Source organism: Pterocles gutturalis, unplaced genomic scaffold (genome assembly GCF_000699245.1).
Source record: "Pterocles gutturalis isolate BGI_N339 unplaced genomic scaffold, ASM69924v1 scaffold11234, whole genome shotgun sequence".
Taxonomy (NCBI): Eukaryota; Metazoa; Chordata; class Aves; order Pterocliformes; family Pteroclidae; genus Pterocles; species Pterocles gutturalis.
Genome location: NW_010130711.1, coordinates 42,946 through 59,663, shown reverse-complemented (window position 1 = coordinate 59,663; position 16,718 = coordinate 42,946). Strand labels below are relative to the sequence as shown.

The 16,718-nt window shown below is 36.6% G+C and overlaps 1 protein-coding gene across 1 annotated transcript in view; it reads left to right on the top strand.

The window, feature by feature from the left end:
* Nucleotides 1-10,149: 10,149 nt before the first annotated feature.
* BPTF (bromodomain PHD finger transcription factor) overlaps nucleotides 10,150-16,718 on the top strand; it is a gene marked incomplete at its 5' end in the record, with an annotated part of 38,980 nt that continues 32,411 nt past the window's right edge. The window contains 4 exon segments of the mRNA XM_010080324.1: nucleotides 10,150-10,972; nucleotides 14,515-14,738; nucleotides 15,446-15,646; nucleotides 16,173-16,361. Of these exon segments, the coding sequence (XP_010078626.1) occupies nucleotides 10,150-10,972; nucleotides 14,515-14,738; nucleotides 15,446-15,646; nucleotides 16,173-16,361 (1,437 nt within the window).

Here is a 16,718-nt window from a genome sequence, read left to right as displayed (position 1 = left end):
ATATATATAGACAGGAATACTGAGGTTTTTTAAAGCTATGTCTAAATGAATTAAAATAAGTACATACGTTACTAAATTAGTTTAATGTAGAGATAATTTTTTTAAGGTGTTAGATTACCTGTTGCAGGGATGTCCTGCAATCAAGTTGAATTTTTTGAATATTTATTACTTTAAAGGTTGAGGTCTGGCTTCACAAGAATTAAAAAAAAAATGAAGTACTTTCTTGACTTTTAACCCTTTATTTTCTGCTTAGTTGTGGTAACTTTAATTTGTATTACTTTTTTGGAAGATGCTTTTGTCAGGGGGAGAATACTTTTTATTATTTTAGTTGGTTAGGTCAGGAAAATATTTTTACATTAACATCCAGGTTTAAAATGGGTTCTGCAGAGTATGGGTGTATTCAGTGTTTGAAATGTGCTTAAGAGTTTTGGCAAATAACGAGATACCTCCATGAGCGTTGCTGTGCAAGCGTAGACAGGTTTTATGTGGTATTTAGGTGTATCAGAAACCATTTTGATAATTTATATGTTTATTCCTCATTTGGTCAGGCTAAATACAGTTAACGTTTTCAAGATAAGTTTAAGTGTAAGCATTTTCATCCTTATGTGCGTGTTTTTTTTGTGTTGTTTTTTTTTTTTTAGAAAAAAAGTGTTTAATAGTTAAAACATCAATGTTGTTATTTTGGCAATTTACTGGCAGTTCTCAGTTCAGTATCTGCCTGAAGGTCTCCCTCCCTCCTTCCCTCTCTCCCAGACATGCTGTTGCCCTTTTGCAAAGTGCGGTCAGCTCTGTGTCTTGTTTCTCCTGAACAAATACCTATGTTGTGAGCACTGCTGCACAGTGGTGGCACTAATTGAAGTCTTAGCTTTATCATAATCCAGGAAGAGATACTTGACATTAGAACAGCATTAACAGGCAAGGAAAGATTCACCTAGCCCCTATATTCTTATGTGACAGCGGCCAGGACAGAGGAGAAATAGAGCAAGCAGACAGTGATGTGTTTTCAGAATTCCTTCATGGGCTCCAGTGCTCTTTGACTCAGGTGTGCACTGAGCCAGAATTGGTCTTTAGCTATGTTTAGATACGGGGTTTTTTTCTTTCATATATTTGTTTTCACACAAGCCAAGTTGTGACATACAGTGGCAAAGTTCCTGTGGTTAACTGGAGGGCTTGATGGACTGTCTCCTCCGTTGGTTTAAACTGGCCCCTGACAGTATCTTGTGGTGCCTGCTAGGTTTTTTCTGCTAGAAGAGATGATGAACGATCATTCTCTGCGCATCTTCCCTCAATCACGTGCAGCCTGAATTACTACGACTTTCAGGATGTAGTCTTAGGGGCTGAAAAGTTTGTTTTTTGAGAGCAGGGTATTGAAAAATTGCAGTCCCACTCAAACTCTCCTACCAACCAAGATTTTACACGTAAATGACATCCCACTTAAATGGGTGACAGACTTTTCACATTTTTTTCAAACTTATATTGAGCAATGAATTAAAAGATCACAGTGTAGTGTCACTAGCCAAGAAAGGCTCAATTTTTGTGCTCTGCTGGGGAGTTAATGATATATCTTGAACTTGGATGTAGGAGTACTTTTTTACTGTATTATTATTAAAAGTACTTAAAGAAGCAAAATATTCAGAATTATAAAATGCCTTTGATATAAAGGCAGAGTAAAAGCTTATTGTGTGAATGCATATGACATTTATCAGTGCTTTTTCTTCTGCTGGACAGACTTTTGGTAGAGGGATTGTAAGTGTGTGTGTGTGTATTGTCCCTTCTCTCTTCTCCCTTGTATCCCCAGAAGGTAGATGTGCTTTTAGGATAAGTATCCTTTATATCTTGTATCATGAAACATTTTTGCCATTAGCCGTTCACCATAACTTCTACTTCAGGCTTGTGACAATTGCATTATAGATATCAAGTATTTTCCATGTGTCGCAGAGTTTTAAAAGAAGGATTTAATCAAGATGCCTAGAAGTCCTTATTTTTTTCCTGTTTCTTGATTTTCTTCATCAAAACTTAGAAAACTGGCTTTAGGAAGAGCTATACATCTAAATTTTAGCTGAGATGTTAATCATCAGTCTAAGAAGCAAATGCACAACCATACAGTTGTGAGCCAAAATATTTGTCTTAAAATGCATTAAATAAAATTTTTAGATGGATTTTGCTAATCTGAGCATTTACGGTGATTGACCATCACCTCTGTTAACCAGGTACCTCACCAGTGTGCTTTTATCTTCAGAGTGAAAGATTTCAACTGGAAAAGTGCTGCATTTTGTCTGTCTGTAGTAATTTTGTATCTTAACACGTCTTCATGCTCTTGAAGAATTGTTTAAGTGGAGACAAGACAGTAAGATATGCAGCCTCTTTTGCCTGGGATGTGAGAAGATTTATGAGCCTCCCAAACACCTTACCTGGGATACCCTGGTCTGTAAATTAAACCTGGCATGCTTTTATTTTACCATTTAGTAATCTGAACTTTGATTTGTGCTCTAGAGGAACTGTTGCTAGTTCATCATGTCTATCAAGAAAAATGTAGAAGATAAGTCCTAGCAAAGAAATTGCCAAAATACAGGGCCAAAGGAGTAAATCTGTGGCTGATTCTGTTGTATTGACATGCAAATTTGCAGTTTATCTGAAGAGGGCATTTGTCACTTCAGTCCTCTTTCCAAGAAGCTCTGTGCAGCGAATTTGGCACGACCATTATCAAAGTATGTACGTTGTAAAAGGCAGAATAATCTGATGTACTGCAGTTGAGTTTATTGTGCAAACTCTTTTTGTAGGTCCGCAGTAAAATTCCGTAGCTGACCATTGTATTGCATAGAAGTGGTGTAAGGTGAATAGATCTGGATTTTGGTAGATTGGGACTGTCTCTCTGGGCTCACTGACTTTTGAAATCAGTTATGACTTATCCTGAGTGTGTCCTAACTTAGAAATTGTCTGTTAGAATGTTCCTGAATTTTATTTTTTTTTTTGCCTGGGTTCTAGGCACAGAAGTGCTGTGTGACTCTTGAGTACTTCTCAGAATGACAATGTGAGATTTCATCTACTACTTGTCTTGCATTAGTTATCCAAATGTTAAAATGATGCCTGAGGATATAGGGGGATTTTATTCCTGGCTCCTACTCAGAATGTACTGATGGCCATAATGTTGAGAAATTAAATTCTAAATGTAAAATCAGTAGAAAAACCTAGTTTGATTTAGAAGTGTACCACTGACGGATGTACAAACTGAAAAAATAGCCAAAAGTTTTAAAGTTTTAAACCAGTTTTTAAATAACATAAGGACCTAGCCTTGTACAGCGCAAGGCAGTAGTCAGGAGCACACATTTAGAATTTCTGTGGTATGAGTGCTCTCAGGAAGGTGCTTTCAGATCTAGTCTAGTAACCGGTTATTTTGTCATTTGTTCTTCAATTTACAAAGCTTTTGTGGTGCTTGGAATGTCTCATTTTTAATGTCAGTTTAGATTTTAAGTTTAATCTGGTTTGTTGTTCTTTTTTTTCTTTTTCCAGGCAAAATAAATAAATTTGGGTTCGGTGCGATTGTTGCAGACCAGTATTCATACTTGGAGCTGCACTTACAAGTAGTTACAAATGCATCTTGCTCTTTCAGAAATTTTTTATGGAAGAGATTGTTTGACTTGTGAATATTGGAAACCTGTTGATTATCACGTTGGCATTTTTAAAAGGGGAAAAAAGTGTTTTGTATAAGTCAAAGCCTTTTATTTTAGCCCATCCCAAGAAAAAGATTTCTATTTTTCTATTTTGGTACTGCTTTTCATAATATATTCTTATTTTATGTTAAACTGAATCATTTGACTGCTTTTTCTTCTTCGGTGTAAGATGAGCAAATGCTCCACCAAGAGGTTGACTTTTAATTAAGGAACCAGTTTGGATATTGCTGTGACAAACATGTAGCTATATCCAGTTGACGCATTCTGCTCTGAAAGAAAAGAAAAAAAGAAAAAGAAAAACACAAAAAAACGTTCTCTTATGCATTTTCATCAACTGTTTTCAGTTTTCTCAGTGATATCTAACAAAAACTTGTGCGTTGCTGTACATTCTCGTTTCAAACTTGCCTGGTGCAAAGTAGTAATACTGGACAGCGTGTCAGATTCTGGTATGTTTGTTAAAACCAAACAAAAATAGAACAGTCCTAGTGAGTTCAAGAGAGTAGTCAAAAGCCAAAATTTCCAGGAGGAAGTAAAACAGAAAAGGGCATCTTCTCTAAGGAGTACTCATGTTTCCAGGACATCATATAACTGCCAATTGGTCTTTATGTTGAGAAGTTTCTGTAGTGACTCATGATCTGGGAAACAAAACCAACCCAGTTCTATTTTACTAAAGCTGGACTTTTATGTAAGAGAGAGTAGTTTGACTTGACTTGTGGAACTTGAAGCTAAAAATTAATCTCTTTTTGGGGACAAATTGAAATTCGTGTCACTTACTGGGGAGTGTGCCTGTGGGGGGTTTGTTGTATATTTTTTTCCCCCTCCTCTGACAGATCACTGGAGTATTCTGTCTTTTCTCTCCCCTGTACTTTATCGAGTTTAACCTCTTTGCTGCAGCTCTGAACAGGAACTCAAAGCTGGTGTCTTAGTGCCCAAGTATTGAGAAATTATGAGGAAGGGAAAGTTTTTAGAGAAGAGAAATGAGACCAGTTGAGAGCTTTCTAATCAAGAAATCCTGGAACCAGTGTTTATTTTTTAGGTCATACCAGTGCAGCCTCCACTCTCTCCCTGTTTAAACAAGACAGTGGTTCTGGCAGAATATTAGTTATGTAGGACTTCCATCCACCAGTCCATTGCTTGAAATATGTGGGGCTGAAAGGCTGTGTTTACTAGTGATGTACTTCTGGAGTGAAGGGCTATGTGACATAAGTGAGAGAAGGCAAAACTGGATTTCTGTGATTTTTGTTAGGCTGCATGGTAATTGGAATACAACTAAAGCAAAAAGAGCGTGAAAATCATATTTAGTCACGGTACAACCTTTCTGTATTCTGGACACTGATGTAAATAGTTCGTTCAGATACTCTGGTTTAAAACTGTCTACATAAACAAGAAGATATGTTAAAGATGGTTAAAGTATTTTAAAGTTCCATATCCTCTCATGGTAAAGAGTTGAAGAATAGTTGTGACTTTCCCTTTTCTTCTTTCAGTCTGTGAATGAAAATGGAGACATGCTTTTTTTGGTCCTTTTAAACTCTGCTTCATTTCTAAATTTTGAAAGGGTCAGCATTTGAACCAAATAGGTCAAATAGACGGAAATCTTAAAATAAATAAAGTGTTGGGGCTTTTTTTAAGCACTTCAGTAAATTCTGGTTTTGGTTGCTCAGCCTGTTACTTCAGTAACTTCATTTTATTTCAAATATCATTAGTGTGTTTTGCTTAAATATTTGTAATATAAATTATTTTAATAAATTATGGTAAGTGTAAGCTATAATTATCAATATCTATAATTAAATATACTATGTGAATACAGTTGTTTGCTCTTTAATCTTAATTACAGGCAGCTCTTCAACTAGAAAATTCAAAATAGGGAGAGGCAACCATTGCAGACTACTTCATCACTTTTGGAGACAACTAGTGAAGGAATCCGATTTAAAAGAAGTTTATGCTAGATAGAAGTATAAAGCTGAGACACACAAGATGGTCTGGATCCTGTAAATAGTCCGGTCGTGGCAGCAAGAGGCTATTGGCAGATCAATTTATCCTTCCAAATAAAGCTGTGGAATTTGAATGGCGTGGAAGTGGACATTTTCTCTCTGTACTGGCTCAGACTTGTAGGGGGAATTTGATTCAGGGATTTGGTTAATATGCAGAAACTATCTTTGAAGTATACAATTTACATGTAATAAAACTTGAGTCCATTTTGGGAAACTTCGGTGTGAGTAAATTGACTTTCTTTAATTGAGAGTAGATACATCTAGATACAGTTTGAAGTCTAGTCAGTCTGGTGGTGCTGGGGCTTAAAGGAGAGGTAACTTCTGCTGCTACACCTGCTCTGGAGTCCTCTTGATGTTTTTTGTTTTTGACAAAGGAGTGCATAGTACATTTTCTACTTAAAACAAAAAACCCTGCTGCTACGAGAAGAGATTTCCACAAATGGGAAACTATTCAGGGCAAATAATAAAAAAATATTTGTCCAAAGTTTTTAAACTGTACCAAGATAAATTGAAAAATATTAATGGCAGTAGGTGACGTAGTAATACAAAGTTAAGAAAAGAGAGCAACAGTGTAATTCTGTTGACTGCTCAATGTGGTCATTGCACTGAATTTGTTAGACTGTTTCACTTCCATAGATTATTTTAAATGCATATTAATATATGCATATATGTAGTGTCCTGTCCCAAATAAAATGTTATTGTGTAATCATCAATTGCATAGTCTACACAAGCTTGCACTTCTCTCTTAAATATTTAAATTGAGGTCACTTCAGTTAGCACTTTTTCTCACAGATAGTACTCAGAATTCCCCGTGGAAGGCAAAATCCATTATGAATGACAAGTAAACAAACAAACAAAAAAAAGTCAAATCCCAGAATCTCTAAAACAATTAAAAGTAAAGTAAAAAAGAGAAGATTTTCCTTCAAAGTGAAGATCTTGAAAAGTTGGATACATTTATTGTAGGAAAACCTTTTTCAAAATTTGAGGGCTTTTTTGTGTATATGAAGAACAGTTGGGTAAACATGAACTGTGATCTTCAAAAACCTTCACAGAAGTTGAAACTGCTTCTAAGTAATACGAGCTGTATGGGATGTCAGCACACTGCAGATAATTAGCAGTGAAGAAATGGTTATTATCAGAATTGCAAACAAGCCTAGAGTTCTTATTTGGAGTTCAAAACTGCCTTTCTTCAGCTGTCTGAGCTAATGGCAAGGGAGGGGGTTATCCACCCAAGCAGCAGAATATAAAAATTTCACCTCAAAACAGAGACTGTAGCACTTTGAAATCATTATGTCATATTCCATTGACCTACAGCTTTAAGTTCAGGAGCCACTTAGAATGCTTCAAGATTTGTGAGCACCTTTGCACAGAATGTCCCATCATTTTCCTTGGAGATTTCACTGTTGGTTTGGTTTTTGGGGTGTTTTTGTTTTGTGAAGGTGTCTGGAGTGTTTCTTGAGATTGCAGCTGATACATTGAATAGTAATAAATTGGAATTTGTGAATTTCCAAATCACACTTTGTGATTCTCTGAACTTCAAGTTCTGTTCAACCCAAGAACAGCAAATATCAATAACAAATTGAAAGTGATATTTGAAAGAAATAAAAACATAGAAAGATTTGAAATACTGTGCCACCAAGCCGTTCAAGAAAAATACAGCTAGGTACCATGTCTTTTGAAAATATTCTGCATCTTTGAATACTTCCCTTTTTTTAGCTCTGGAAACCAAATGATATGCAGTGCAGAATTGTTCAAAGCAGTTCAGTATCCAAAAAGAGAAATGATTTGAACTCTTCAGATGGGGGGAGTGATTTACAGCGGGGGTTGCTGGAGTTGAGTGGTACAATACAGTAACCGTGCTGCGTGCCGTGTGGCGTAACACACAACAGTGGACAAGTGAAGCATGCATCTTATAATGCAATGTGTTCATTCTAGTTTATCTTTGCCTGAAATTACTGCGGGGGGGAGGAGTGTGTGACCTCTGGTTAATCTAGATAAACCAGGGTTATCGTTCTTGCTGCGTGCTTTCTTGAAGGGCTGTTTCTTTTATGACTTTACTGTGTGATGGACAGCATTTTTCTGCTACAGTTGCAAACACTGAAAAGAATCCTAGTTTCTAGATCTGCCAGCTTTTTGGGATATTTGGACTCCAGGAAGACCGTTAGTGATTTCAGAGTATCTGTTCTGCATTGTTGTTGTCTTGCATGGCCACCTGCTAGGAGTGGTCCTGCACTGTCCTGCAGCGTTGAAGGAAGCTTCAGGACCCTAAAGTAATTTAATCTGAGTGTGCACGTGTGTGTGTTTTCCTTTGGGGTCTTTTAATTAAACCAACTCTGGTTTATGCATATGTGATTTTGGATCATGATGGTAGAAAAATTGGGTTTAATCTAGATATTTCTTGCTGTAAGAACGCTTGCTTTGTGCCTGGCTGTGAAACTCCCGTGTTTTTGCGTATTTGCCATGATTAAACATTTTCCACTGATTTGTGCAGAAGTGTATTGGAAGACAGTCACACAGGCATTCTTTCATTTTCCACAGCCTCCACTCAAACCTAACTAAACTTGGAAATTTATTTTTATACGCAGATGTATAAAAGTTCTGTAATGGAAACATCTGGTAGTTCATCTTCTATATTGTTTCAGTGTCTAATTTGTTGCATAAGATTGCATTCTTTAAAGTTTAAGAAGGAGAGATGTATTTGGTATCATGTTGCCATACAGGCTCAATGATTGATTTATTTTTCTTCTGGAATCATTTGTCAAACTGTTACGCATCAAAATATTTCTTAAAGGTAGCTCTTTTTTTTTTTTTCTTTTTTTTTTTTTCTTCCTTTTCAATGCATCAAGGTTTTAATTATGGTGTTTTCAGATTCAGCAGCATCTGTCTTTGAGTATCTGCCTGCCTTAGCAGTTTTTTTCCCCACTCCCCATTAGACTTATTTCCTGTATTTGTGGGAATATTGGACGGAGTACTGTGGGCTGAACAAATGCCACAGAGAGCCGTTTCCTCTTAATGGAAACATCCAAGATGACTGGAGCTTAGTTTATCTCTTAATTTTCTTGAACCAGTTTTTTTGGGGGGGTGCAGGGGATGGTCTGTTATTCACAGAATTAGATCAAGAAATTGTGAATGTGAAGTTTAATATTCCAGATGTACTGGTTGTGTTCACTTTTATATATTTAAGTCTGCATGTGAAATTGCTGTTATGGACAACTTCATTCTTCATTTGGTTTTTCCCTGTGAATAAAAGGCGTTCTGCCGACCGCTTCTCTGTGTAGAATTGGTAATTACAAAATTTAGTTGCTGACCAGAATCTTGGAGGACCTGAAAACAGTTTTCATCTTAGTTCTTGGTTTTAAACCAAGGTGATGGTTTTATGATTAGTTTATGAGATTGTCTAAACTTGATTAAGTTGGGTTTAAAAAAAATAAAGTAGGTTTAGTGAGTGTATTCTGACATTTTAACTGATAGCTGCAAAATAGTTGTCTTGTAGCTGGATATTTTTTTGTTAGAAGGTTGAAATATTTCATCTGTCTAGTAGTGCCCTGTACAGAAACTTTCCTCTTTTGTTTTTTGCCTCTGCTTAATATTAAGGATAGTGGAGTTAAAGAAAGTGTAGCATCTCATCTGAATTAGCATCTGAGACTGAGTTAATTATGCTCAGTGTCTTTTCTTTTAGATGGTGAAACAGCTCTTCAGATGAGCTTTTTGTTTTAGTCTTTGTCCTTCCATAGTTCAACTTCCTTCTCATTCTGTGGATCTCTTTCCTGTTTTATTGAAGCATGTTTGTGGTGGGTTTTTTTGGGGGTTGTTTGTTTTTTTTAAAGAGAGTTGCAGAAGCATTTTCATACAACATCACATTTAACTTTTGTTTCTGGCTTGTAGGTATCCAGGAGAAATATTCTAGTTAGAAAGCAGTGGACAAGGTGATTTAGGTTCTCTTTTGTATTTTAATTTGGTTGAAATTGATGTCCTAAGACATCTACTTGAAATGATCTTTCCTCTATACTGTTGCTGGATAGGAGAATGCTTGCAATATTTTAATGCAAAATATCTGTTGTTTGAAGCTTAATTCTTCCAAGTTTAAAGTTAAAATTCCAAGAAGGAATGATGAACTAGTCATGCTGAATTAAAATGAGAAAAATTTCTGAATTAGTATTTTGGTTGAGGGAAATTTCTTTCTTTCGAACTAATTTAAAAAATTAAAATTCTAGACATAATTTTAAAGATTCAGTAGGTATATGTTGTACGGGAAGTGTAACTACACTAAGTGTCTAAAGTAAAACTTTGGATATGTTTTTTATTTTGTTTTCATACAGTTCACTAAAGTATAATATTATTAGCTGAATGATCACATTTACGTAGCTGTGAAGGTGTGAATCCTTAACTTGCAATAGTTTAGAAAGTTTGACACAGGCATTGGTGATGGATGTTTAAACACATTGACCTGTGAATGGCAAAATTCTTATTGTTGTTTTTTATTCCAGGTAGGAGAAGACAAAGAGTCCATCGTCCTCGTTCTCCAATATTGGAAGAAAAAGATATCCCACCCTTGGAGTTTCCTAAATCCTCAGAGGACTTAATGGTGCCTAGTGAGCATATAATGAATGTTATTGCCATCTATGAGGTACTGAGGAACTTTGGCACTGTTTTACGCCTCTCTCCTTTTCGTTTTGAGGACTTCTGTGCTGCTCTGGTAAGTCAAGAGCAGTGCACGCTTATGGCAGAGATGCATATAGTGCTTTTAAAAGCAGTTTTACGTGAAGAAGACACTTCAAATACTACCTTTGGACCTGCTGACCTCAAAGATAGCGTTAATTCCACTTTGTATTTCATAGATGGAATGACGTGGCCAGAGGTTCTGCGGGTATATTGTGAGAGTGACAAGGAATACCATCATGTTCTTCCTTACCAAGAGACAGAGGACTATCCTTATGGACCAGTAGAGAATAAAATCAAAGTTCTGCAGTTTTTAGTGGATCAGTTTCTTACAACAAACATTGCACGTGAAGAGTTAATGTCAGAAGGTGTTATTCAGTATGATGATCATTGTAGGGTTTGTCACAAACTTGGGGATTTGCTTTGCTGTGAAACTTGCTCGGCCGTGTACCATTTGGAGTGCGTGAAACCACCTCTTGAAGAGGTTCCGGAAGATGAATGGCAGTGTGAGGTCTGCGTAGCACATAAGGTGCCTGGAGTAACTGACTGTGTTGCTGAAATCCAAAAAAATAAACCATACATTCGACATGAACCTATTGGATATGACAGGCATAGACGAAAATACTGGTTCCTGAATAGAAGAATCATTATGTAAGTAAACTAAGCATGTAGTATTTTCTGAACAATAATATTGTATTGAATGTGTTTTTAATATATCCTGTAAGTTGCTGTTGCCATCTTAAAATTGTTCTTTCTTTAGATAAAACCACTGTTTTGTAAGTAGATGTCTAAAGACAATTAATGCGTAAATTTTCTCCAAAATAAATATTCTCATAATCTATATATAAAAAGGGAAAAAAAACCCAGGGCCTCCAGCTTAATATTAGTGTGCCTAAAACACATGAATGTGAGGAAAAGAAAGGGAATTTTAATGAGAACTCTCCCTTTTTTTGGTTCAAGTTACTGAAAAGTGGTTCCACTCTCTTTGTGATCACACGGTGTATAGGACACTAGGTTTGGTATACCGTCACCTGCTTGGGTAGTATTTGGCTGTTAGATACTGGTACTGGTTTCATGGTCTGCCTTTGAAGGTAAGACTTTCAGAGGCACTTAAAGGTATTCACCATATCTCTTAACTAGAAATGCTGAAAATACTGTATATGAACACTTCTATAGGTGTAAACAGAGTCAAAATAGCAAGAAATACCTGTCTGCAGGCGATCTACTTTGTATGTTTAATGCAAGTTCCTGTCACTGGTTGGTCTTGAGATACTGATTTATCTCAAAATATTAATAACAATCAAACCTTTGTTAGTGAGGGCATTGTGCCCTCTTTTTTTTTACCTGAAATGTTGAATCTGAAATTATAAAAATACTTCTACATTTTTCACAGGAAAATAGCTAAAGACTAGTTTTTCTTACAAAAGACAGTTCTTATGTAATTGTTCTCGTAATGGAGGAGAAATAGTATTTAAGTAAAATCAGTGGTATTGTTAATACAGGAAAAGTAAAGGGATTTTACTAGATTTCTTAAAATATTATTTTCTATCCAGTATTGTGGAGAAAATAAGCCACAGCTGGATACCTTAACAGAATTCCATACAAAACAGATTACAGTGAATGTTACGGTACTAGCCAGTGTCTTTAAAAAAGGGATTGAATTTGTCAAATGTCTATGAAAGAAGATATGAAACATTGTTTGTTTTTAATTTTGGTAGCAGAAATAAGACACAAATTGTTATTCCTGAGTTGTATGTGTCTTCCTCAATGGTCAAAAGCAGTTTCAGCTTTTTTTCTGCAGGATTTGTCATGCTGTTTATGTTCTTAGTGGATCCTCCTCTGTTTTCTTAAATTAATTAAAAAGATTTTGGATCTTCATTTGAATAGATTACTTCAAACAATTTACGGAATTCTGCAGTTTCTAGTTATATCAGGATGGAATTCAGGAAGGAGTGTAACTACTTTGTTATTACTTTTCTTGAAGGTTTTTAGCATCTTCTGTGTTGTCATTTTTATAATTCTTAAAACTTGCCTATAAAGCCTGCCAGTGAATAGTTCCTGGCAGGAAAGGAGGCTGACAGAGGTAGGAGATATTCATGTGATTCTGTTCTCCCTTGCTTGGCCTCGCTTAGTGCATGTGACCCAGCTGAGTTCCCTGAAGAGTAAGCAGACCTGTCCAGGACCAAGCTGGCGAATCTGTCTGGCTTGTCAGAGAACCAGTCCTTGTGCAGACTTAGATCTTTCCGTCTTTTTATGATATCCTCTCTGGTTTCTTCAGAGGGTAGAAGTAGTGTCCCTTTAGGCAATGCAGGAAGGTGTTCAGGGAAGGTTAGCTTCAATCTTTTAATTGTTAATTTAGATCTTAACTAACAATGCCAAAAAGGATTGCACAGAATGATTTCTGCTGTAGTTCTTTGACTGTTAGTGAGCTGGTGATGAGCACTGCAAGGCTTCCACAGGCATATACCTGAACCTTGAGAAGAAGCGTGACCAAAGATGAGTTTTGTGTAAGCACACGTAACAGCAGGCTTGTGCCAGGTCACTTTGTGTCTGTGCTTTTGTCAAGGGAAAACTCATTCCTCAACTTCTGTTACTGAGGTTGTGATAGCCTTCAATTCGAGAGAAATTCTGTGCTTAAAACGCTAAATAAATGAAGTAGAAAGGAAATAAAATACTCTTGGATAACGTGATTGTCTGTTTCTAGAGTATTATCTGAGCAGTTCTTTGATGGGTAGGGCTGGAATCACACATGGAAAGGTTAGCTCTAGGTGCCTTCTGCAGGATACTCTCTGGTCGAGTGTCTTAGTTCTTCGCAGTGTGCCTCTGGGTGGTATTGGTGTGTGACAGAGCGTGCCCTCACTGGTGCTGACGGCTTTTTCTTTAAACTGAAGTTAACAGCTAATGGCTTCTCGGTCCAATGGCACCTTGTAACACTAGAATAGAAAGAGGTGTGTTTGCCTTTATCTTCCTTTTCTGTGGCTTCTGTTCACAAACAATAACAAAGGTGCTGCCATTCCTAGTAGTGTTAGTAAATAACTTGGTTTAGAGGAAGCAGGGTGTAAATAATCATTTTTCTTCGGACATAGAATATTCTATAATGTTGTCAGTGTTCAGCTGTTACTTTCTGATGTGTGGTGTGTGGGCAGTCTTCCTGAAATGAGCTGTTTTCTGAGAAGGCTTGTCAAACTTAGCCATGCTAACCTGTTCAACTAATGGAAAGTTACTGGCAGCCTGGAGGAGTAAATGGGTAAAGTAGAATTAGTTGCTTTTCATGGCCAAAGGCCTTTGTGAGAGAAATTATAGTATTTCTTTGCAATACACCAAGTTTTATCATCAAAACCAAAAATCTGCTTTGTAGTACTGGTTGTGACAAATTAGTCATTGAATTTTGAGCAATATTGCCATTATTAACTTCATAACCACCTTATTTTAGTAGTATCCTGATTGAGCTGTGAATGCTACAGTTGTTTCTACAATATACAAATGCACAAATCCAAAACACTGCCTCTTACTAGCTATTATGAAGAAAGTTAACTCTGTCTCAGCTGAAACCAGGACACCCCGTTGACATGCTTTTGATGCATGGGCCTCTAGTAGTTTTATCTAGGCTCATGGTGTCATGGAATACCCCAGACAAAAAATGTGGAAATCCCTTGATCTTTTCAAAGGATCGTATTCTGATTCTTTAGTCCCTTACTGGTGTTCTCACAGGTGAATGCCGTAGAGATGCTCATATAAAATATTTTACGAATGTGACATTCTACACTTTGAGTTTCCTAACTTTGGATTTCCTGAATATGCAGTCAGAAGCATTACCTGTTATGGATTCTGGAGCCATACTCTATTTAATTGCAAATTGTTTGAGACTTAGTAGTAGATTACTGGTTACAGTAATAGTATATATAATGAAAATAAACCTTGTTGCCATGTTGGACAAACCAGTTTTAAGAAGACTCTTCAAAAGCTTTCCTGAGGAATATGCCATGAGAACTTCTAAGGGGATGAAAAAAGGGAGGCAAATGAGAGAGGAGTCTTTGAGTACTAAACTGGGTGCATATGAGTGTCCGCATGGGATTTATTTATTCACACTCAGGTATTGGCGTTTAATAGTTCTCTGCAAAAAGTAGGCTGATATTAATTTTCGTAATTTATCCAAATATTTTAAAATTAATATTTTAAAAACACTCTTACAGAGAGGAAGACTCAGAAAGTGAGAAGGATAAGAAAATCTGGTATTATAGCACAAAGATACAGCTGGCAGAATTAATTGAATGCCTAGACAAAGATTACTGGGAAGCTGACCTATGCAAAACTCTGGACGAGATGCGTGAAGAAATTCATCGGCACATGGATGTGACAGAAGACCTTACTAACAAAGCAAGGGGCAGCAACAAGTCTTTCATTTCTGCAGCAAATGGTAAGAATATTTTGTTCAGTGGGAAGAGATGTTGCACTTTGAATCAAGTACTAGTTTATTTTATTATAAGAAGTTTGTAGAAGTTGATGGAGAAGCATCATGCAGCATGGCTGTGTAGTGCTGACCTCGTAGGACTGTGTTTGGTGTATTCCAGGATGTCCTGAATGATTCAGATTCTTGATATGCTTAGGGTGTGCCGGATTGTGTTGGGGTGGAGCTGTGTTAACTGTCAAATGTTTCTTGATGTACTGTCTTTTTTATATATAAACATTTAACAATCCGGTGGGAGTTGGAGTGGAAAAAGCTAGAGCTCCAATACTGGATACAATATTATGGAAAATGTGGAAGAACGCATGTCTGCTCTGCAGTTCCCCACCAACTTAATTTCTCTACCTTGGAGCAATATGAATAGCAAGATGAATCAATATAAATCTCTGAAAGTTTGAACTCTGGTTCTAGGAAAGATGTGAAGATTAGATTTTCAGGTTTAAAATGGGTTTAAGTCATCACTATATAAATTAATAGCTGAGAAATCAATAATTAAATCTTTAGAATTGTTTCTTCTAAGTGGGAAAAAGTGGTAAGAAGTTGGATGTTATTTTTTGTCTCATTGAAAAGAAGGAGTATTTATGTCATGTTATTGCTTTTCAGTGGCTCTTTAGGTGGTAGTTTGTTGTTTATTGATGACAACATACTTTCTATTGTAGACGAAATTTTGGACATTATCAGAGCAAGAAAAGGAGAAATAGTGGAAGATAAAACCACAGCAGATGATGATGCAGAAAAGGCCAAAAATGATGGTGATAATGACCAGGCAGATGCTGAGAAAGGCAAGGAAGAATCTGGAGACCAAGACAAAACTGAGGAAAGACCCGCTGAGCAAGATGCAGAAAAAGTGAAAACAGAAGGTAAAAGAACTAGGACTGTGCTTTAGCGTTCATTTAAGTAAAGTGAATCTTTAGTTTAAGATCCTCACATTTAAGTGTTTGTGATTTTTTTTTTCTTGTATGATTCTCTAAGTTATGTTTTTTTAAGTAATAGGTGATATTTGTCGGTTCCTTTGTGGTTGTGTATTATAATTGTTTTTCTTGTTAAGTAATTTCACCAATTTTCTTACTTTTAAAGTAAAATACAACTAGCTTGATACCGTGGCTTAAGGTACAGGTGGCACTTAGAGGTTGTGATCAACACATTTGTAGTAAGCAATATTACATAATTTTTAACATGTTTACCTCATCAGAATTAGTTTGTGGTTTGATTCTGAGACAATACTGTCTCATAGCAAAGGGGAAAAGAGTGGGGGAAAGGAGAAAGCTCGATGTTTTTCAGCATTATCAAACAGCAGCTGAAGTTGCTTTCTATGGCTGATGCCTAATGACATCCTAAGGCATCCTAAAGAATATCCCTAAAGTTTTGTTGTGCATTTCACTGTAGAGGCAACAGTCGTTGGGGATAAAAGTAACTCTGTGACATCAAGCACTGATGACAACACCACAAATCCTTCTGCAGGAGAGACTAGTTGCTCTGAAGGGAAGAACGCAATGGGGTGTCAGTCAGAAACCCCTGATAGCAACAATGTGGCAGAGAAGAAGGTGGCATCAGAGCTCCCTCAGGAACTCTCAGGTACAGAAGGCACTGTTACCAATGCCTCTGTAATTTGGGGAATCTCTTAAGTTTTTCTATCTGGTTTGTCCACTAAAACCATTCACAGCATATATCACTCATGCTGTTTGCTTGCAGTGCCATCCTTTACTGCTACGTTGTCATTAACATTTCAAAGTTAATTTTCTTGCAACTAGTGCTTGAAATTTGTGGTCCTCCGTGACATTAGCATTTGTTTCCATTCCTTCCAAAGATGACTCTGGCTCAGCTTTTTATGTTCTATTTTCCGTATTTTTTTTTCCATAGTGATCCATAATGATTGTTAGCATCCTATCAAAGTTTATTTCGAATTCTAATTTGCTTATGGCTTGTTTATTA